Source organism: Meleagris gallopavo, chromosome 6 (assembly GCF_905368555.1).
Source record: "Meleagris gallopavo chromosome 6, MGAL_WU_HG_1.1, whole genome shotgun sequence".
NCBI lineage: Eukaryota > Metazoa > Chordata > Aves > Galliformes > Phasianidae > Meleagris > Meleagris gallopavo.
Genome location: NC_139409.1, coordinates 469,583 through 491,139, shown reverse-complemented (window position 1 = coordinate 491,139; position 21,557 = coordinate 469,583). Strand labels below are relative to the sequence as shown.

The window sequence follows — 21,557 nt, the reverse complement described above, 5'->3', positions numbered from 1 at the left end:
CTGTGGGTGCTGCTCCTGTCCCACGGGCACTGCTCTCTCTACTCAGACATTCCATGCACTCCCAGCACCATAAGGACGTTTAACAACAGTAGCTGCCCATCTATGTCCCTGACACAGACCCAACACAGCCAGGCCACACTGTTGGCTACAAATGGGGACGAAGCCACAGCACAACACGGCAGGCTCACACTTGGTGATGCTGTATTCACACCGAGATGCACAGCCCGGACGGGGCTGCAGTGCCGTCGGGAGGAAAAGCAGCTGCGTGTTTGTGGGGCAGCACTGCAGCGTGCCTACCAGGGAAAGGCAGCACAGCACAGCTCTGCTGGCTAACGCACAAAGCGGTGGTACGGCCAGAGAACGCTCTGCCAGCCCCATGAGAGCACACGGCGCAGGGTGCGCCCGAGGGCCAGCAGTGCTGCAAGGATGCAGCGGCAGCAGAAGCACACGCACCGCGCACACGGCGTGCTGCGCAGCCACCGCACGACAGCGTTGCGCCGCGGCCGCTCCGGGAGCCGCGTGTGCCACCGCCCCCGCAGCCGCCGCTCCACGTCCTCGGCCAGGAGATCGCATTTCTCCTCCAAGTCGACGTCCGGGCGCTCCGGGAGCCGCGCGGCGCGGTCGTAGAGCTCGTTCCGGTAGCGGGCGCTCAGGTCTCCCCCCAGCACGCCCAGCACCGTCTCCAGCAGCTCCCCGACCCGCTCCTCCCCCGCCCCCCCGGCCGCCCGGTTGTCGAAGGCGCAGCACCGTCCCCCGCAGTCCCGCAGCAGCTCCCGCAGCGCGGCGGTGCCGGTTTCCTCCACGTGCCGCCGCGGGGAGCCGCCCGTCAGCTCGTCCCCGCGCGTGAAGACCACGACGGTGCGCTCGGCGGCGCCGCGCCCGAACAGCCGCCACACTTGCCGGACGGCCGCCTCGTCCTCCTGCGTGAAGCGGCCCAGCTGCGTCACCAGCAGCAGCGCGTGCGGCCCCGGCGCCGACAGCAGCGCGCAGCGGGCGATCTCGCGGCGGCACCGGGCGCTGCGCTCCGGCGAGACGAAGGCGTCGGGCGTGTCCACCACGTGCACGCTGTAACCCCTCCACCAGCCGCTCCGCCGCTCGCTCCTCTGCGTCACCGCGCGCGTGGACAGCCGCGACTCGAAGGCCGCCCGCCCCAGGATGCTGTTCCCCGTCGCGCTCCTGCCGCCGCCGCTCTTCCCGACGAGCAGCAGCCGCGGCTCCGGCGGCCGTTCGGCAGCAGCGGCGGGAAGGGCTCTGCGGGGGAGCGGCGGGGCGCGAGGCGCCGTCCGGGGGCACCCGCAACCCCTGGGGCCGCCTGCCCCGCGCCGCGCTCCCGCGGACCCGGTCCCGTTCCGGCCCCGCCCGCCCCGCCGCCCCGCGCTCCCGCGGCGCCGCGTCCCCCGGCCGAGCTCCTCCGCGCCGCGCGGCCCCGGGGGTCGCCGCCCTCCCTGCCGGCCCCGCCCGCGCCCCGCACCCGGGCCGAGCTCCCGGGGGCTCCGGGGTGGCCGGCCGCTTCCCGACCCGCCGCGACGCGACGCGCTCCGCTGGGGCTGCCGGCACCGGGGCTGCTCGCGGGGCGGCTCCGAGCCGGGGCGGCTCCTCGGTGCCCGCACTCAGCCGGCGGCGTTCGGCCCCGCCCGCAGCAGCGCAGCCGTCGCGGTTTCGTGGTTTTTTCGTCGTTATTCCACATTCCCTGCGTCGTGCAGCGATGGGAGTTAAAGAGGCGATGCGGCGGCTCCGAAGAACGCTCTGCAACTCCCAGAACGGCACAGCGCTCCCACAACACTTGATTTTGTTATTTCCATCTTCCAGGGGGAGGCAGTGATAGCAGAACTGAAAGCTCACAGCAGCGCTCTCCTTTGCTCCCTGTGTGTCACAGCTGCTCATAGCATCAGCATAAGAGCTTTGGGTTTTGGAAACTCTCGTTTATTTATTAGCTTCGATTCCAATTAAATTGCATTTCGCTAATATGATTAGAAAACTAAGCATTTATTTCCTTAGCTCGTTGCTGTTTCTTCCCTTGTCTGGGTCCGTCTCCCTCCCCCCCCCCCTTTTTGGGCATGGACCCGCGGGTCTTGTCATGGACATCAGTCTTTGCCCTGAAAACCCTCCGATACCACTTGCGCCGGGACCCCTCGCGCTTCCCGCGTGCGATGCTCACAGCCTTCTCCAGCACCTCATCAGCCTGCACATCCCGGTCCTGCCTCGGCGCTCTGTTGCTCACAGCACAGTACTGCTTCCTGCACGCCTTCACCAGCTTCCGCAGAGCTCCGTTCTCGGCCGCCTTCACGTATTCATCCAGCGAGCCGCCCCCCAGGTCTTCCTTCCTGGTGAACACCACCATCATGCGCTTCTTAGCGCCCTTCCCAAAGAGTTTCCGCACGCTCTTCTGCACCTCCCAGTCCTCCCGTGTGTAACGGCCCAGCTGTGTCACCAGCACCAGCACGCAGGGCTCATGAGCGGCGAATTCGAGGCAGCGCTTGCGCTCCTCGGCCAAATGCTGCTTGTCCCACTGTGAGCCCCCGAAAATCGCCGGGGTGTCCACGACCACCACGCACCACCGGCGCCAATCCCGCCTGCCATCGCTGCATGTGGTGGTGACGGGTTGGGACGCCAGGTGGGACTCGAAGCGCTCCTCGCCCAGCAATGTGTTGCCGGTGGCGCTTCGCCCCGCTCCGCTCCGCCCCAGCAGCACAACGCGCAGCTCCTGGCGCTCACCTGCGGGGACAACGGGACACGGGTTGGACGGGGCGGACAACTCCTCCCGGAGAGCGGCCGGGCGGTGGCAAGGGCCGCCCGGGGAGGGGGGAGCGGCATCCCCACGGGGGCTCCCCAGCCACGGGGATGCGGCGCTGCAGGACGCGGTCAGTGGGCACCGCTGGTGGGAGGTGGACGGCCGGAGGCGGTGACCTCAGAGGTGTTTCCCGACTTTAAGGATTCAACAGCTACCGTGATTCTACGGCCGCAAGTGGAGACGCTGCGGGAACGCCTCCTGACGGGGAGTGAGGGCGCAGTGGACCCCCCCTGGGGAGTGAGGGGCTGGGGAGCCTGTCCTGCAGGGAGCGAGGGCAGCCGTGACCCCATCCCGGCTCCCCAGCGCAGCGCAGCCCGGTGTGCGCCTGCGGGTCGGATCCGGCCGCTCGGACACCGCCCGCCATCTAATCGGGGCCGCCCGCGACTCTCCGCTCCCCCGTGGTTCCCGACTCGCGGCCGCGCTCACCTCCGCCCCCGGGCGCGCCGTCCGGCGGCTCCCCGCTCTTTTCCGCCGTGCTCCCGCACGCCCCGTCCCCGCTCTCGTCCCGTTCCCTCCGCCCGGCGCTCTCGGCTCTCGCACCGCTTCCCCTTCGCTTCGACTCGCTGCCGTCGCGGCCGCCCTCCCGCCGCGGCTCTTCCTCGCCGTCCTCCTCCCGCCCCGGCCCGGCCGCCTCTGCGGGGGACTCGGAGGAGGTACGACCCCGGGGGGGAACCGCCGCTCCCGTCTCCGCGGCGCGGTCCGCCATGGGCGCGGAGCTGCGGCGGCCTCGGTTCCGCTCCCTGCCCGCTCCGGCACCGACGGCTCCGCTCAGCCCCCGCTCAGCCCCCGCTCGGCGGACGGCCGCGCTCTGCGGGACGGGGACCGCCTATGGGCGGGGAGGGGCGGCCGCGGAGCTCCTGGGGCGGAGCCGCGGTCCCCGGTGTCGGTGCGGGAAGCACCTGCACCTTGCCCAAGCACCAGCCATGGCTCAGCCAAAGCTCTGCTGTGCTGCAGCTCAGCATGGCACTGAGGCACAGTACAGTGCCATGGGATAGCAAGGCATTGCAGGACAGCAAAGCACTGCTGCACAGCACAGCACTGCAGCATGGCATGGCACTGTGGCACAGCATGGCACTGCAGCATGGCAGGTCACCCTGGCATGGCATAGCACCACGGCATGGCAGGGCACGCTGCTAGGAGGCACCAAGGACCCCTGGCCATGTTGTTCTCTCTTGATCCTGCCCTGGACCCCCGAGCCCCTCGAGCACTCCCAACCCTCACCTTGCAGCCATCTCCATCCCCACCTGTCCCCTGCCACCTCTTCATCCCATCCTCGCTCCCACCAAGGGACAGCTTAGGCAGAGGCTCGTAGCTTTATTGCAGTACAGAGGGAAAGGGGGATGCCTCGGGGTCCTCCACCACTGTGGCACGCAGCAGGACAACTTCCCTCCAGGCATCAGCGCTTGGAGAAATCCCCACCTGCAGGACAGGGAATGAGGCGAGGCCGGGGACGCAACAAGAGCCAGGGGGTGCCCCAATCCCTGCTCACCCTGGCAGCTGCTGCACTCGCAGCTATGGATGATGGGCAGCACGACAGGCTCGGCCGTGCCGCCCGCACAGGGCAGGCTGAGGATGCGCACGGGGCTGCCGGGGTCCAGGCGGTAACTGCAGCACTCACACAGCGTCTGCAGGTACGGCTCCTGTGTGGGCACAGCACCGTGGCACTGACTTTGTGTGCTGTGCCCATGGAACGGGGGCGGCACCCGGTGCCCAGGGACCCACCTCGGGGGTGACAGCGGTGCGGGATGGGCAGTGGCCGCTGCAGAAGCTGACCTCCACATTGGGCAGTGAGCAGGGACCCTTGGTGATGTTGCGCAGCTCGGTGAAGCGCCGGCACATGGAGGATGGCTCCTCTGTGGGGAGCGGGGGCAGAGCAGTGACACCCCCATGGGTGGCGCCAGGAGGGTCCCCAGGAGAGGGAGTAGAGTGGGGGTTCCCCTTGAGGCCCTTACCCGGCCACTCCATCCTGCAGACGGGACAGCAGCGTCCTGGCTCCCGCACCTTCACCTCACCCTGTGAATAGAGCAGCATCATAGAATCATAGAATGGCTTGGGTCGGAAGGGACTCCAGGGATCATCAAGTTCCAACCCTCCCACCACAGGCAGGGACACCAATCTCTATCTGGCACTACACCAGGTTGCTCATCCAACCTGGTTCTGAACACCTCCAGGGATGGAGCACCACAGCCTCTCTGCACAGCCTGTTCCAGCACCTCCACTCTCATAGTAAAGAACTTCTCCCTGACATCTGATCTAAACCTTCCTTCTTTGAGCTTAAAACCATTCCCCTTTGTCCTGTCACTGCCTACCCTTGTAAAAAGCTGCTTCCCCTCCTGTTTATAATCCACTTTTAAATACTGGAAGGCTGCAATGAGGTCTCCTCACAGCCTTCTCTTCTCCAGGCTGGACAAGCCCAGCTCCCTCAGCCCGTCCTCATAGGGGAGGTGCTGCAACCCTCAGGCATCAGGGACCTGAGGGGCAGTGGGGGGCGGGAGGGGGAAGGAAGGGGCAATGGTGTGCAGCGGGGGACAGTGGGCTTGTACCTTGGGGCAGGAGAGGGGCGTGCAGCCATCGGTGCAGTTGGCTTTGCCATCCACACAGCGGCACCTCGCACATTGCTCCTGCCACTCACTGCCAGGCTGGGGGAAGAGAGCTCAGCCAGTGAGGTGGGGGCACCTCTAGGCACCCCTGGGCACCCCCAGGTGCTGTGCCTTGCTCACCTGGTGGAGCTGCCCCTGGTGCAGGCACTCACAGAGGGCAGAGGGCACACAGTGGCCACTGCTGTTGCGGTAGCGGCCGGGCTCACAGGTGCAGCCAGGGGATGGGGAAGGGGTGCAGCCTGGAGGAGCCTCATCGAGGATGTCCCTGCAGCTCTGCTCGCAGCTTGGTGACACCCCGGGGCCCTGCCAGCGCTCCCCCTCTGGGCAGGCTGCCGGCAGCATGGGATGTGTCACCAGCACCGGCCGTGCAGCAGCCCAGCATGTGGAGACCGGAGTGGCCAGGGTGGCGGTGGGGGACAAACCTGCCCGGGTGCTCCTGCACCCCCAGAGCCTCAGCATCCCATGGTGACAGCCTGCGCCCTTCCCTCACCACCCACCCCATCACCCCTGCCCCATGCTTTGCTTTGCAGCTCGATGAGCCGCAGCCATACCTGGGGACTCCGGGGACACTCACCGCAGTCAGGGAGGTGGCAGGCGGCCCGGCGCACGGGGGGCCCCAGGCACTCAGCCCCCTCATAAAGGCGCTGCCGCAGCGGGTGCCGGTGTGAGAGCTGCTCACCCATCCCACACGTCACCGAGCAGGGTGACCAGGGCGACCACGGGGACCACAGGCAATCCACTGCACAGGGAGCAAGCAAGGCCTGGCTGTGGCACAGGGATTACAGTGCGGGCACGGGGATGAGAACGGGTTGCCCTCACCATTGCACTCCTCCTGCGAGCAGTTGAAGGTGCCACGGATGCAAACGCTGTGGACAGAGAGGAGCTCAGCAGCCACCCAGCACCCAGCACCACCCAGCTCAGAGTCCCCTGCTGTGGGGTGATGCTGTGGGGCTGAGGGCACACACCACGTGTTGCAGCGGTGCTGCAGGCGGCTGCCTGGTGCGTGCTCCTGCTCTTGCTCCTCCCGTGACAGGTTGCGCACTCCGGGCATGGTGGGGTCGAGCGTGCAGCGGCACTCCTCAGGGGGCACGCAGGCACCATCCTGCAGCACCTGCGGGTGATGGGGACCCTGAGGCTGCTGCCCCATCCCCAGCATGCCCCGTGCAACTCCACAGCCCCACCTGTCCGGGCAGGCAGGCGCAGCCAGGCTGGCAGGGCTGTGGTAGGCACTGTGTCTGTGGGCGCAGGTCGGCGCAGGCGTGGGGACAGGTGTTGGCACATTCCCTGAGCACCTGGCTGTGGGGACAGTCTGCGGGCGAGGACACAGCCATCAGTAAGCCCTATCCCCCCCATCTCGAGGCTCCCTGCTTTGTGCAGCCCTTACCCTGTGTGCAGTTGTGCACGTTGCAGACACGGTGCTGCCGCAGTGCTGGGATGGGGCACGGCTCCTCCTCACCCCCCAGCAGCTCCCGGCTGCGCTCCGAGCGGCCCCCTCCACAACTGCTGCTGCAGGGACTCCAGGGGGACCAGGGGCTCAGCTGGCAGACAGCTGAGGGGGACAGGGCTCAGTGCCAACCCCGAGGAGTGCCCGTGCTGATGGTGGCGATGCTGGGCACTCACCAGGGCAGGGCTGGGGGCTGCACTCAGCAGTCTCCTGCAACCCGCTGTCTGTGCAGGGCACCCCGCCGGGGCTCGGCTCACAGATGCGGTGCCGAGAGGTGTGGCCGCTGCCACAGCTGCTCGAGCAGGGGCTCCAGGTGGACCAGGGCCCATAGGATGGGCACGGCAGCGCCGGACACACCATGGTGCCGTTCTCACAGGTGCTGCGGAGCGGCTGCATGAGGATGCAGCCCAACCAGAACACCCAACGCCCCCCACTCACTGGGGCTCAGTGGTGGGCACAGCACGGTCCTGCCCGTGCCGTGAGCCCCATGGCACCCACCAGTTGTGGCACTCAATAATGGCCTCCTGCCCTGGCCACAGCTCCCGGGTGCCGTTGTCCCCGCTCAGCCCGCAGCGGCACTGGGCTGTGGGCACGCACACCCCGTCCTGCAGCAGCTGTCCCTGTGGGCACCGGCACCCTGCGGGGCAGGGGGGTAGGATAGGCACCGTGGTGCTGCGAGTGTCTGTGGGGACGGGCGCAGGGTGCAGTGGGTGGGGGGCCATACCTGGCTTGCAGCCCTCCTGCACGCACTCCACGTGCTGCCAGAGGTCAGTGCAGGCGCGGGGGCAGCTGTTTGCACAGGTGGCAGTGAATATCCTTCCCTGCTCCTCACAATCCTCCCCTGTGCACGGCAGCCTGGTGTCAGGCCCCATCTGGGTGGGGGTCCCGGGGTGGGGGAGGGATGGGGGATTACCTGGACACACGGCCGTGTTGCAGCCCTCGCTCTGGGTGTCTGCCCCCCGGCACTGCCTGCTGCCTGCCAGATGCCGGAGTTGGCGGTGCCGCAGGCGGAAACTCCCACTGCAGGGCTGCTGGCAGGGCCCCCACGGCCCCCAGGGGCTCCAGAGGCACAGCTCTATGGGATGTTGGTGTCATTCGGGGGGGACACAGGGGGCCCCTCACCTCCATGCCCTGCGGCACTGCAGTACCTTGGCAGATGTCAGGGTCTGGGCAGAGCCGCTGCTGCTGCAGCTCAGCTGAGCACACAGCTGCATCTCCAGACCAAGGCTGGCCGCTCTGTGGGTCCAGGCAAGCTCGGTAGCGGTGCTGCACTGACACGTGGGGTGTGACATTCCCCAGGTGGGATGGGGACAAGGGCAGGCAGGTGCTGCAAGGTGTCCACTCTGACCAGGGGCTCAGCGGGAGCAGTCCTGCGGAGATATGGAACTGCTAGGTGGGTTGGAGATGCTGGGATGTTCCATTGTTGGGGCACAAGATGTGGCACTACCAGAAAGGCGTGGGGCATGGGGACGTTGCACTGCCATGCAATAAAAGCCACGGGGCACGGGGACATGGCATTGCCAGCATAGCAGCAGCCATGGGACGGGGGGAAATGGCACTGCCACACAGAGGCAGTCAGGGGGCATGGGGACATGGCACTGCAGGCAAATGGAAGCCATGGGGCAGGAGGGGGATGCACTTACCATGGCAGCCTTCACTGCTGCACTGCAGGGCTCCGTCCTGGCACACGCTGTGAGGGAACAAACAGCTCTGAGCTCCAGGTGCTGTTCCTGGTCCCTCAAGTGGGGGACACCCCCCTGGCGCACCACAGCCCCACTCACCACTCCTTGCATCCCAGCAGGATGATGTCCCCTGGGGACAGTGTCACCAGGCCGCCTGACCCATTGGTGTGCAGGCAGTCACACTGCTCATGGGGAACACAGGCACCACGCTGCTCCAGGAGCCCCTGCCAGGACAACAGGATGTGGAGAGGCACCTGGTGCATCCCCACAGCATCCCTGAGCATCCCACAGCATTCCCACGGCATCCCCATCAACTCCCTGTAGTGTCCCCAAAGCATATCCCTGCAGTGTCCCTACTGTGTCCCCATAGCCCCCCTGCAGTGCCCCCCATTGTCCATGCAGTGTCTCCTCAATGTCCCTGCAGTATTCTCCCCAGTGTTGTCCCCCCAGTGTCCCCATGGCATCCCTGCAGCCTCTCCTGTCCCATTGGTAGCATTTGGCCATTTGTCCCCAGCACCCTCCATGAGCGCTTCTTTCTAAGCCCTCCCTCCCCCCCAGCAGATTCAGAGCCCACCAGGCTGCCTCCAGCCCCCCCTCCCCGTGCCCCTCTTGCCTGAGGGCAGAAGCAGCCAGGCAGGCAGTGGGACTGGGCTGGGCACAGCTCTGGATGCTGCAGTGTGGAACAAAGCTGGGCACAGGGAGGGCTGCAGGGATGGAACTCGAAGGGGGGCTCGCAGCTGGATTCTGTGGGGACAAGTGTGGGGATGGGACATCCCAGTACATGGAAGGGCAGGGTGTGGGCAGGGAGTGTGTGGTGGCAGGAAGGGACATCCCAGTGAGTGCACAGGGATTGGAAGGGATGAAGGCACACCCCTGTGAGCACATGGGGATACACAGGACCAGGGCAGGGGCACACAGGATGGGCAGGGGCACCCCAAGTGTCACTAAGACAGGCAGGCAGCACATAGAATGGGCAGGATGTGGGCAGGGCTGTGCTGGGGCAGGAAGATCCCTGCCATCCCCATCCTCACCGGAGCATCCCGAGGTGTTGCAGGGGCGCAGCTCCACGTCCAACCCCACGCAGAGGCTGGTGCCGTGCCGGTGCCGATGCCGGTGCTGCAGTGGGGAGCTGCAGGAGCAGCTGCCCCAGGAGCTCCAGGGACTCCAGGAGCACTCAGCTGTGGCAGAGCAGAGGGTGAGGAGTGGGTATGGCCCCACCGCCCCTCACCCGTGCTGATCCCCTACCTGGGCAGGGGCGAAGGTAGCAGGCCTGCACCTCCCGGTGAGCTCTGGTTCCATCCCCGGTGCTGGCGTTGCAGAGGACACCAGAGGGACCCGGGGATGGGCAAGGACAGGAGCCCTCCCGGGAGGTCAGGCCGGTGCCACAGCTCCGGGAGCAGGGGCTCCATGTGCCCCATGTGCAGTGTTCGGGCTCTGGGGTGGAGAGGCGGCACGTCACGGGTCACAGTGTCACCCGGTCCCCTCCATCCCCAGAGGCCTGGGGATGTTTGGGACTGCACGGCACCCACCGGCACAGGCGGTGTCCTCGCAAACAGTGCCCTCTGGCGTGCAGGTGCTGTGGGAGGGGATAAAAAGGGTCAGTGACCATGGGGCGGGTGGTGATGGCAATGGGGTGCAGGATGCTAAAGAGGTAAGTGATGCTTATAGGGCAGGAGATGCCTGTAGGGCAGGTGGTGCCCAAGGAGGTGGGTGGTATCCACGGGGTGGTGATGCTAATGGGGTGGGTGATGCTCAAGGAGCATGTGATGCCCATGGGATAGGTAACTAATGGTGTGGGTAACACCTGCAGGGTAGGTGGTGCCCATGGAGTAGGTTGCACTTGTAGGGTGGGTGCCGCCCATTGGGCAGCATGGGGTGGGTGATGCTAATGGGATGGGTGACGCCCAAAGGGTAGGTTGTACCCATGGGGTAGGTGATGGGTTGCAGGCAATGCAGGAGCAGCCCCGCACACCCCACATCCCCTCTTTGGGGCACTGACCATTGCTGGCACTCGCCCTGCAGCCACGTGTCCCCCAGCCTCCTCTCCCAGCTGCCCTGGGGGCACAGGGGTGGGCAGGGTCCCGTGGCACAGCCCCGGTTCTCCATCTGCTCCCCCTGGCACTCCTCGTCCCATGAGCCCGCCACGGGTGTCCTGTCGAGGCACAAATCGGAGGATGTGGAGCTGACAGGTCCTCACGGCCCATGGTACCTGGCCATCCAGTGGCAGTTCCACGTCCCCACCTGAAGCGCGTCTGCTGGCCGTCCCCACAGGTGACACTGCATGGAGACCAGTGGGACCAGCGGCTCCAGTGGCAGCGCAGCGGTGCGCAGAGGCGGTCGGTGCAGCGCAGGCGACCCTCCAGACACGTGCAGTTGTTGCAGCCATCGTGATGTGTGCTGCCTGGTACCCAACCATGGCCCTGTGCGTCTGTGCACTCGCAGTGTGCGAGGGGCACACAGCCCCCATCCTGCTCCAGTGTGCCTGCGGGAGGGCAGCGTCACCATGAAAGTCTGTGCGTGCACATGTGACTGTGCCACGCCTGGCTCAACTTCCAGCTGGATGCAGCCAGCCCCACGCATGCAGCTGTACATGCACGTGTGTTGGCGGTGCACACGCAGCTCTGCATGCATTTGCAGTTAATGCCCAGCACTGGATTTGCAGTGTGCACACAGTTCTGCATATAATGCACGTACAGCTCTGCACGTTTGCATTCCCAGCACCGAACACCTGCAGTGCACATCACTGCACACCATGCACAGCAACGCCCACAAGCACTTTTGCAGTGCACTCCCAGCACCGTGTGGCTTTGCAGTGCACGTGCAGCCATACGAGCACATTGACACTGCAGTCAGCTCTGGGCATGTTTGCAGAGCACATGTGCTTGTAGTGCATGTGTAGCTCTGCCTGCAAGTGTTCTTGCAGTGCATGAGTGTGCTTGCAATGCATTCCCAGCACTGTGGGCATTTGCAGTGCACGCATATAGCATGGAGCCCTGCTGCCACCCACACCCACCAACGGCACTCCAAAACCCCTGGGCATCTCCCAGGCTGTGGTCCCTCAGGCGTGCAGTGACAACAGAAGAGTGGCACTCACCGTTGGGGCAGCGGCAGCCGGGCTCACAACGCTCCTCCTCCCCACAGACGATGCCCTCCTGTAGGTCCCCACAGTGCCGGGGGCAGCGGTTGGCACAGGTCACCAAGGCCATGCCAGGGGGGCAGCTGTCACCTGGGAGGGGGCACTTGTCAGCGGCACCAGTGCTGAGGTCCCACTCCATCCCCATCCTCATCCCCATCCCCACTCCTGTCTGGATCTCTGTTCCCATTTCCATCCCCATCCCTCCACTTCCATCCCCTGTCCCCATCCCAATCGCATCCCCATCCCCATATCCATCCCCATCCCCATCCCATCCCATCCCATCCCATTCCCGTCTCCATCCCCATTCTACCCCTGTCTCCATATCCATCCCCATCTCCATCTAGACCCCATCTCCGTCCCCATATCCATCCCCATCCCTCTCCCTTCCCACCCCTCGCCCCCACCGCAGGGCTGGGCGTTGCAGAGTCGCAGTTGGTGTCTCTCTCCATGGCAGCGCTGTCCCCCGTTCTTGGGGGGGGGCCGGGTGCAGGACCGGCTGCGCACCGTTCGCCCCCCCCCACACGTGCGGTCGCAGCGAATCCAGGGGCTCCATGCCGACCACGCGCCGTCCACTGCAGCCGGCGGGACACGAGGGGACGGGCGTCACTCCCACGGGCCACCCGGAGCTCAGCAAAACCCCTCGGGGTGCCGCCCACCCCCCGGCCGCCCCCCACCTTTGCACGCCTGCAGGCTGCAGAAGCGGCGCTGCACGAAGGCGCTGAGGATCCCCGGGCACCAGCGGCCGCCCGCGCCGGGGGGGCTGTACGCCCGCAGCCGCTGCTGCCGCCCCACGCCGCAGCTGCGGGAGCACTCGGCCCACGGCCCCCACGGCGCCCACGAGCAGTTCAGGCCGGCGCAGTCCTCGCCTTGGCACGGGGGGACGTCTGCGGGGACGCGGGGGGTGGCAGCGCCTGCCGGCCGTGCCACGCAGCGCGGAGCTCGTGCGGAAGACGCGAGCACCGACCTGAGCAGAGGGGGAGGTTGCACGGCTGCTCCTGGAAGCTGTCCCCGCTGCAGGCGGCCGTCCCGACACACGGGCGCTCGCGGGTCTTGGTGGCCGGGCGCTCGGGGTGCGTGCACGTCTTGGAGCAGGGGCTCCAGGGGGACCAGGGGCCGAAACCCTCCTCTTCCTCCGCACCTGCCCGGGAGCGGGGGGCTGGCAGCGGGGGGGGGCCCTGCGAGGTCCTCCCTGTCCCAGATGCCCCCCGGCAGCACAGCCCTCACCTGGGACACCGGGGCCGGGCTCCGTCGTGGGGACGGCTGCGGGGAGCAGAGCACGCGGTGTCATCCCCGCATCCCACAGCCGCGGCACGGCGGGGCGCGGGGCCGTCACGCACCTGGGCACTCGGGGCTCTGGCAGTACTTGCTGTCGGAGCGCGGCCCGGCGCAGTCCCGGCCCCCCCGGGCGGGCTCGGGGTTGGTGCAGCCCCTCCGGCGCGTCATCACCCCCAGACCCCCGCAGCTCCGCGAGCAGCTGCTCCAGGGACCCCAGGGCGAGAAGCCCCCGTCCCGCGGGCACACGGGCTCCGAGCAGTTGAGGCGGCCGTGGAGACAGGTGCTGGGGGGGGCGATAGAGGGACGGACGACACGGGGTGAGAGCGGAGTGGGGGCACGGGGTAGGGAGTTGGGGGACAGAGTGAGTGAGGACGGGGCCGGGCGCTCACCAGGAGGTGCAGGCGGAGTGGATGGTGCTGCCGGGTGGCACCTCCTGGTCCAGTGCCAAGGGGGTTCCCTGGGAGCCCAGGAGAAGGGAGGCTGCCTGGGGGTCGGCAGAGCTGTTCCGGAGCTCCCGCAGGACCTCGGCTGTCAGCACGCAGGGGCACTCCTGCACCGTGTACCAGTGACACATCCGTCAGGGAGTACCCATGGGAGCAGGGAGCACCCATAGCTCCAGGGAGCACCCATGCCAAAGCTCCCCCGAGCACAGGAGGACCAAGCAAAGACCGCTCAGCCAGGCTGCGTGCAAGGAGGAGGCTGCACCCACGGGTGCGTGGGACCCTGGTGCTCACCTGCAGGCAGCGGCCGTGGTGCAGCAGGGTGCCGGCGGGGCAGTGGCAGCCCTCCTGGCAACCCCCGGGGAAGCAGGCGATGCGGCCGGCGAGGTGGGCACAGCTGTAGGGGCAGCCCTCACCCTGCTGGCACTCGCGATACAGCCGTCCCGGTGGGCAGCCCGCCTCTGTGCAGGGATGGGGCTGAGTGTGGGCTGGACCCAGGGAGGGGTCCTGGAGCCTCTGGACCCCCCACTGCTCTGTCCCCTGCGGCTCTGGCTCATGTGCAGGGAAATAGTTTGCGGGTGCCAGCCCTCCTTGCGCGTGCCATGCCACCCCATCCACCACATCATTCATCCACCAGGCACCAACCTGTCCAATCCTATCCACCCTGAGGACCCTGTCCCACTCCATGCATCCCAGATCCTTCCACCCACTCCCTGCTGCTCTGTGCCACCCTGTGCACACCATGACACCCTGCGTCCCCTCATCCACTGTGTGCAATCCTGTGCAATCTCATTCAACCTGTGCTGCCCCGCACACATCATGCCACTCCATCTGCCCCCTCCCACCTCATGCCACCCTATATCATCCTGCGCACACCACGCCACCTCATGCCCCTCCATCCACTTGTTGCCACACCAGTCCCACCCCCGAGGACACCATACTGTCCCATGCATACCCTCCCATCTCATGTCCCACCACCCACCTCATGCCACTACATCTAATCTGTACCACCCCAAGGACCCCGTGCCATCCATGTCACTCCACCCAATCTGTGCCACCCCATGTCACCCTGCACACACCATGCCACCTGTGCCACTGACAGGGCGCAGCACTCACCCCGACACACGTGGGTGTTGCAGGTCTTGCTCTGCAGGGCCAGCCCCGGGCATCCCGCCGGGTGGGGGCAGTCCCGATGGCGGAGCTGCTCCCCCCCACCACAGGAAACGCTGCAAGGTCCCCACAGGGACCACTCGCCCCATGGCTCCTCCTCTGTGGGACAGGAGAAGGGGCATGGGAGTGACAAGGGACCCTGACCCACGTGGCAGTGGGGCTGTGGCAGCAGTGGCACCACATGGCACTGCACGGCACTGCATTGCTCTGTGCAGGACTGCACTGCACTGCACTGCACAGCACAGCATGGCATCATGCCACAGGGTGCCCTGCAGGGATCCCCACCCCACCCTATGCCATCCATGTTTCCCCCACCTCGTACTACCCCATGGCACCCCATCATTCCCAGGCACCCTGTGCCAGTGCCTTCTACCTCACCCATACCACAAATGCTCTGTATCCATGCACCCTATGCACCCTGTACACCCCATAAACATCACATACCCTATGCATCCCGCACACCCTGTGCACCCCATCCACCCCTGGGGCCATCCCTTGACACCACATCCATCCCACATGCCCCACACATCCCATGCCCCTATATACCCTATTTACTCCATGCCCACCATACACCCTGTGCCCTCCATGCCCCCCGGGTGCCCCGCAGCCCCCACCTGGGCAGCCCTCAGTGGCAGGACATGGTCTCTGGCGCTGGCTGTGCCCGGAGCAGCCCCGACCCCCGAGTTGGGGTGTGGGGTTGTTGCATCGGCGAGAGGCGAGCTGGGTGCCGGCGTGACAGCCGGGGGAGCAGGGGGACCACGGCCCCCAGGGGCTCCAGCCCCCATCCACACGGCACCCGGGCTCTGCACGGCATTGCAGTGTGCCAGCCTTGCATGTGCTGGGGGACAGGGAGCAAGGTGAGGGGGGGGCCCACGTACCATCCCTGTGCACCAGGATGGTCCCACAGGTCCTCCATTGGGGCTGGGCACGGGTATGGGGGTTCTCACCAGTTCTGGCAGTGTCTCTGCAAGGTGTCACCGGGCTGCAGCTCCTGCATGGGGACAGCCCCGTCCTGCTCCCAGATGCTTCCATTCTCGGAGGGTCCTATGGGGGGCACAGACACATATCACCTGATGCAAAATGACATCCTTCACCCCAGTCCCCCTCCAGTGCCCTGCTCGTGTCGTGGCACAGCCCCGTTCCTGCATTCTTTGCCATGGCATTGCATGGTGCATCTCATCCTTGCAGCCCTGCAGCACTCTGCATCCCAACCCTGCCATCCCATTGCATCCTGTACCCCAATCACTTCACAACACCTCATACACTATCCTTGCAACCCTATTGCATGCTGTACCCCATCCCCACCACCCATGGTATCCTGCATCTCACCCTTGCAACCTCATAGCACTCTACATCCCATCCACACTACCCTACATTCATCCCTGCCATTCCATAGCACTCTGCTCGCCGTCCATGCATGCTTTGTGCAATCCCAATCATCTCCTTGCACCCTGCACCCTGTTCCTGCCATCCCATGACACCACACACCCCTTCCTTGCAATCCGATTGCACCATACACCCCATCCCTGCACCCTGTACCCCATCTCCGCCACCCCAATGCAACCTACACTGCAACTCCATCACCCCATAGCACTCTGTACTCCATCCCTGAAATCCCATTTCATCCTGTACCCCAAATCTGCACCCCGTACCCCATCCCCAACCACCCCACTGCTCCCAGCACACCCAGACCACCACCCTGCACGTCCCCACATGTCCCCAGCACGCACCCCACGCACAGCGGCAGCGCTCCGGGGACACGCAGTCGCCGTCCTGCAGCAGCTGCCCATGGGGACAGGCGCAGGCGGGCAGGCAGCGGGGGGTGGCCATGCAGGCAGTGTCCTCCCGCAGGTCCTCGCAGGTGTGGGGACACGGCTTGCCACAGGCAAAGGCCACCAGACCGCCACCACACTCTGCAGGGAGCAGCAGTTTGTAGGGGCGGATGGGAGGGGTGCGGATGGGAGGGGGTGGACACGGACATAGCGGTGAGGGGACTGTGACCCCAAGACCCTGCAGCAGCCTCACCTGGGCAAGTGCTGGTGGCCCATGGGCAGGCCCGGCTCTGGCGTGCCTCCCCAGCACAGGACAGCCCCCCAAAGCGGGCAGGGGGGCTGGAGCAGGAGCGGGTGCGCACTGCCTGCCCCCCGCAGCCCCCACAGCCCGACCAGGGTCCCCAGGCACCCCAGGCCCCGTCCTCTGTGAGGGGAGAGAGGTGGGCACTGAGCATGGGACACCCACAGAACAGCATCCCCAGACACCTTCTCCCAACACCTACCAGGGCAGGGTGGCACGGGGGGGCACTTCTGGTGCTGCATCTGCATCCCGGTGTCCCCGTGCCCCTCCTGTCCTCTGGGGCAGCCTGGCCCCCCCTGCTGTGGTGCAGGGCAGGAGCAGACACGGTGCCGCGTGGCAACCTCATCCCCACAGCTCCTCAAGCACGGCGTCCATGGGGACCACTCACACCAGGCACCGGGCACTGTGGGTGGGGTGGGGGCAGTTGGCAGCATCTCTTTGCACTGTGACACCGTGTTCCCTCCATGGGGGACCCCCGCACTCACCGGGGCAGGGCAGCCCAGTGCACAGCAGTCTCCCTTGGGTGCACGTGCTGCAGGCAGAGAGCAATGAGAGGCAGGGATGGGAATGGGGAAGAGGTAGGGATGGGGATGAGATGGGGGATGAGGTGGATGCTGTGCCCTACTGCCCTCACCCCACCCCACTCACCAGTTGTTGCAGCCATCACCACGTGGCACGCTCTGCCCAGGCTGGTGCCTCTGCCCGCTGCGCGCATCCAGGCAGGTGCAGTTCTCAGGGGCCACGCAGGCTGTGCCTGCTGCATCCAGCAGCGTGCCGTTGGTGCAGTAACAGCCGGGCTGGCAGTGCCACGTGCAGTGCTGCCATGGGGACACGGCCCCGGTGAGCGCTGGGGACATGATGAGGGGATGGGATGGGACAATGAGGGGTTGCCACTCACCGAGATGTCATCGCAGGAGCGGGGACAGGGGGGCCCGCAGTGGCTGAACACTGATCCTGGCACAGTGGTACAGTCGGGAGCTGTGTTTTGGGGAATGGACCATCAGCACAGGACGATCTCCCATCACCATCCCCGCCACCTCCCATCCCCACTCTCAGCTTTGGGCACTCACGGTGGCAGGGCTGCCGGGTGCAGGGACGCTCCTGGGGCTGTGGCTCTGCACAGGGCACCCCGGGATGTGCAGAGCAGAAGCGGTACCGGCGCTGGCGGCCCGGTCCACAGGAGGCTGAGCACTCACTCCAGGGTGTCCAGGGGGTCCAGGGCCCACCCACTGCCCCAGGCATGGGGTGTCAGCATGAGCCCACCCATAGCATTGGCATGGGGATAGATGGGGTGACTGGGAACTTGCTTTGGGGCAGGTCCCCTCATTTTGGGGCAGATTTGTCACTTTTGGGGCAGATCCTCCACTTCGGGGGCAGGTCTCCCCGATCTAGGGTCAGTTTCTCCCTTTTTGGGTACATCTGTCCCCTGTAGGGCAAATCTCTCCCTTTCAGCACAGGTCCCCCATTTTGGGATACCCCAATCCATTTTGGAGCACATCACTCCCCTTTGAGGCACATCACTCCCTCTATGGCGCACTCTTCTCTTTTGGGCAGGTTTGCACCATTTTAGAGTAAATCTATCCCTTTTGAGGAACGTTCCTCCCTTTGGGGCAGTTCCCTCCCTTTAGGGCCAGGTCCCCGGGCAAAGAGGTCCACGAGTGAGACCCCATTCCTATTGCCCAGCCATGGCCACCAGGGCCACAGGGGCAGCAGGAGGGGACCCATAGTGCCACCAGGGCTGGGGTTGGCACTGTCCTTGCAGCATGGGGCTGGCGGGGACCTCACTCTCACCATCACTGCAGTCCTCCTGAGAGCAGTTGGTGACCCGACCAGAGATGCAGGAGCTGTGGACAGAGGTCAGTGGTTGGCAGGGGGGCCAGCATTATCCAGACTCACCCCCCCGAATGGCACTGACCAGTTGTGGCAGCCCCGTGGCACAACATCCCCAGGCTGATAGAGGACACCATCCACGGCACAGGGACACTCGGCCTCGGCCACACACTCATTGTTCTGCAGGGACACGGTGCTGTGCTGCCGTTCGGGGGTGCCTGCGCAGAGCCCCCCCTTCTCCACACCCTCATCCCCACTCACCAGGAGCAGTGCCCCCGGAGGACAGTAGCAGCCGGGGTGGCAGCCCCCATCAGCCGGGGGGGCCGTGCTCAGCTCTGCACACGAGGCTGGGCCCTGGGCGCACTCCCGCCACTGTTTGCCGGGAGGGCAGACCCCTGGCTCCTTGCCTGGGGAAGGAACAAAATCGAGCACCCCCAGCTGGGTCACCGTGCTTGGCGGCACAGATACGCAGCCGTCTGCCCACCGTGGGACAGCTGGGGTGACCCCAGTGCGGGGCATTGCGGGGTGGGTGGACACGGCTCTGAGCCCCCACCATGCGCACGGGGCACTGGGACAGCCTGGGGATGGCATGGTGGGGACACAGGGGTGAGAACCACGGGGGGTGGGAACAGAAGCTGCTGGTACAGGGGCTGCTGGAAGGGACAGACAGAGGGATGGATGGACAGAGGGATGGAGGGAAGGATAGGTGGACAGACAGATGGATGGGGGCTCACCAGGGCAGGGTGTGGGGTTGCAGGTGCTGAACTCCAGGCTGTGCAGGGGGGGACCATCCCGTGTGCGGTTCCTGTAGCCGCCCCCGCAGGCCACTGAGCACCCCGACCACGGACCCCATGGTGCCACAGCTGCTGTGCACACAGGGGGATTTTGGGTGCTGCAACCAGCCCCAGGAACCCCCCAGGATACCCACCCCAGGGACACCCCCATCCCATAGATAGCCACCTGGGGGTGTCCTCCCCAGGGACACCCAGTGCAGGGACACCCACCCCATGGGTGCCGGCCCCAAGAGATTCCCACGTGCAGACATTCCCCAAGGACAGCCCGCAGCACCCACCCCTTGGCACCTGTCCTAAGGACACCCACCCTATGGCCCTACCCCACGGAACCCTCCCTAGGGATACCCACCCCAATTGCACTCTCTCCAGGGACACCCACCCAACAGCACCCTCCCTAAGGAAACTCATTCCATGGGACCCTCCCATAGTCCCTGGGGTGGGGGCTGCTCACCACGGCAGGGCTGCAGGCTGCAGAACTCCACCTCCATGCTGGGTCCCTGGCAAGGTGGATCCCCCTTGGCCAGGGGGGGCACAATGGGCACCCGATACCGCCGCCTCATCCCCACATCACAGCTGTGGCTGCAGGTGCTCCAGGCTGTCCAGTTGCTCCAGATGCAGGGCACTGGTGAGACACGGAGATTCACTGCACCCAGCCCCCTGGCACCAGGAGGCCCTGGGACCCCCCCAACCCTGCAGTTGTCACTCAGTGCTACCTGGGCAGATCTCTGCGCTGCACACCATCTGCCCGGCCACACAGGTGCTGTAGAAAGGTGCGGTAAGCAAGGGGTGAAGGTGGGGGGAACCCCCCCGGCTCCATCCCCAGTGCCCCCCGCACCAGTTGTTGCAAGTATCGAGTGCAGTGATGTCCCCAGGCTGGTACAGGTGGCCACGGTGGTGGCAGAGGCAGTGGCTGGGTGGCACACAGGTCCCGTTCTGCAGCAGGAGCCCAGCAGGGCAGTGGCAGCCAGGCTGGCATTGTGCAATGCATGCCACACCAGTGCCCAGGTCCTGGCAGATCCGTGGGCATTGCTCCCCACTGCGCTGGCACTCCTCAGCCGTGAAGTATTGCATAGTGTCAGGGCACTGTGCTGCAGGGAGAGCAGGTGCAGGGCTGGTGTCAGTGCTAATGCTGCAACCCCGTGTCCCACGTGGCGCTCACCTCTGCAGGGCTGGCTGTTGCAGTCACGGGTCTGGAGGAGGGGTCCCATGCACTCAGCACCACCGAAAGCCGGGGGGGTGCAGGTTCGGCTGCGTGTCTGCACACCAGCGTCGCAGGGAGCGGAGCACTCAGACCAGGCAGACCAAGGCATCCAGACACCTGCCACTGCAGGGAGATGGGCTGGGACTCCACTGGCCATGGGACCCTGCCTCACCATGGGCACCCACTCTGCCTTGAGGCACCCCCTCACCTTGCACCCCACAAAACCTCATAACAGGGTCCCAGTGATGGGTTGTGCCCGCCCAGCCCTGCAGCCCCCCAGTAGCACCCACCTGGGCAGGGAGCTGTGTCACAGGGCTCCTCCTGCACCCCCAGCCCTGGGCAGGTCCCCGTCCCCTCGCAGTGCCTGAAGCGGTGCCGGTGGCCGCGCCGGTCCACGTGGTGGAAGCAGCTCTGGGAACAGGGAGACCACGGGGTCCAGGAGCTCCAACCACTGCTTGGCTCAGCTGGGACAGATGGATGCATGGTGCTGGAGCAGCCACAGCGGGCACCGGACAGCCCAAGACAGCGGGTGTGGAGGGGACAGCAAATGTCCCATCCCCTGGGTGGTGGAGTACACGTACTGGTGGCACAGAGTGTGTGGCACTCACGCACTTCCCGGGTGTCCCCATCACACGGGGCTCCACCATTGGCTGCTGCGGGGTTGGATGGGGACCTGTGGGGACAACACTGCATTGTCCCACATCCCCACCCAGCATCGTGCAGTCAGGTCCCCTCCCCAGACCCACACCTGAACCTCTCCTGCATGCCCACACCGCAGCTACGGTCACAGAAGGTCCACGGTGACCAGGCAGACCAGGCACAGGCGATGGGACAGGCCACGTCCTCACATGTCACCACCCCATCCTGGCACACGCTGGGGACAGAAGCCGGGTTCAGCCATGGGGACAGGGAGAAGTGCACGGGGTGGCCTTGGCCGCAGGGGGACACGGCGTCACTGCTCACCATCGGCTGCAGCCGTCCCGCAGGAAGACCTGGCCGGGCAGCCAGCGCTGCTGGCCCTGGTGACAGTGGCACTGGCTGGCATTGACACAGGTGCTCTCCTGCAGGAAGAGCCCCGGCGGGCACCGGCAGCCTGCCCAGCAGCACGGCATCAGCACCAG

At 66.1% G+C, this 21,557-nt stretch overlaps 3 protein-coding genes across 3 annotated transcripts in view; all 3 read right to left on the bottom strand.

The window, feature by feature from the left end:
* Window positions 1-197: 197 nt before the first annotated feature.
* On the bottom strand, window positions 198-1,884 carry LOC146544043 (uncharacterized). Its single transcript, XM_085226936.1, has 2 exons — window positions 1,695-1,884; window positions 198-1,609 (listed from the first exon to the last, which is right to left on the bottom strand). Exons 1-2 carry the CDS (start codon window positions 1,882-1,884, stop codon window positions 330-332), a joined length of 1,470 nt encoding a protein of 489 aa, XP_085083062.1. The 3' UTR covers window positions 198-329.
* Window positions 1,885-1,901: 17 nt separating this feature from the next.
* On the bottom strand, window positions 1,902-3,639 carry LOC146544042 (GTPase IMAP family member 1-like). The gene is made up of 2 exons (XM_085226792.1): window positions 3,218-3,639; window positions 1,902-2,715 (listed from the first exon to the last, which is right to left on the bottom strand). The coding sequence occupies exons 1-2, from the start codon at window positions 3,495-3,497 to the stop codon at window positions 1,979-1,981; spliced, it is 1,017 nt and encodes a 338-aa protein (XP_085082918.1). The 5' UTR covers window positions 3,498-3,639; the 3' UTR covers window positions 1,902-1,978.
* A 448-nt stretch (window positions 3,640-4,087) lies between these two features.
* Window positions 4,088-21,557, bottom strand: part of LOC100542252 (SCO-spondin) — a 34,882-nt gene continuing 17,412 nt past the window's right edge. Inside the window, 54 exon segments of the mRNA XM_085226765.1 lie at window positions 4,088-4,210; window positions 4,281-4,431; window positions 4,514-4,644; window positions 4,744-4,804; window positions 5,335-5,430; window positions 5,512-5,720; window positions 5,966-6,130; window positions 6,211-6,257; window positions 6,357-6,502; window positions 6,573-6,700; window positions 6,776-6,940; window positions 7,012-7,214; window positions 7,334-7,472; window positions 7,560-7,676; window positions 7,749-7,910; window positions 7,984-8,205; window positions 8,479-8,525; window positions 8,617-8,741; window positions 9,131-9,261; window positions 9,549-9,695; window positions 9,763-9,951; window positions 10,047-10,093; window positions 10,517-10,669; window positions 10,759-10,999; window positions 11,612-11,743; window positions 12,058-12,225; window positions 12,328-12,537; window positions 12,618-12,791; window positions 12,878-12,913; window positions 12,991-13,211; window positions 13,318-13,478; window positions 13,663-13,829; window positions 14,485-14,637; window positions 15,153-15,376; window positions 15,486-15,582; window positions 16,269-16,451; window positions 16,564-16,734; window positions 16,814-17,014; window positions 17,097-17,143; window positions 17,260-17,429; window positions 17,510-17,589; window positions 17,682-17,840; window positions 18,403-18,455; window positions 18,527-18,621; window positions 18,703-18,848; window positions 19,176-19,304; window positions 19,687-19,857; window positions 19,949-19,995; window positions 20,071-20,323; window positions 20,395-20,559; window positions 20,727-20,900; window positions 21,018-21,109; window positions 21,185-21,310; window positions 21,400-21,529. Coding sequence (XP_085082891.1) covers window positions 4,188-4,210; window positions 4,281-4,431; window positions 4,514-4,644; window positions 4,744-4,804; window positions 5,335-5,430; window positions 5,512-5,720; window positions 5,966-6,130; window positions 6,211-6,257; window positions 6,357-6,502; window positions 6,573-6,700; window positions 6,776-6,940; window positions 7,012-7,214; window positions 7,334-7,472; window positions 7,560-7,676; window positions 7,749-7,910; window positions 7,984-8,205; window positions 8,479-8,525; window positions 8,617-8,741; window positions 9,131-9,261; window positions 9,549-9,695; window positions 9,763-9,951; window positions 10,047-10,093; window positions 10,517-10,669; window positions 10,759-10,999; window positions 11,612-11,743; window positions 12,058-12,225; window positions 12,328-12,537; window positions 12,618-12,791; window positions 12,878-12,913; window positions 12,991-13,211; window positions 13,318-13,478; window positions 13,663-13,829; window positions 14,485-14,637; window positions 15,153-15,376; window positions 15,486-15,582; window positions 16,269-16,451; window positions 16,564-16,734; window positions 16,814-17,014; window positions 17,097-17,143; window positions 17,260-17,429; window positions 17,510-17,589; window positions 17,682-17,840; window positions 18,403-18,455; window positions 18,527-18,621; window positions 18,703-18,848; window positions 19,176-19,304; window positions 19,687-19,857; window positions 19,949-19,995; window positions 20,071-20,323; window positions 20,395-20,559; window positions 20,727-20,900; window positions 21,018-21,109; window positions 21,185-21,310; window positions 21,400-21,529 — 7,580 coding nt within the window. The 3' untranslated portion in view covers window positions 4,088-4,187.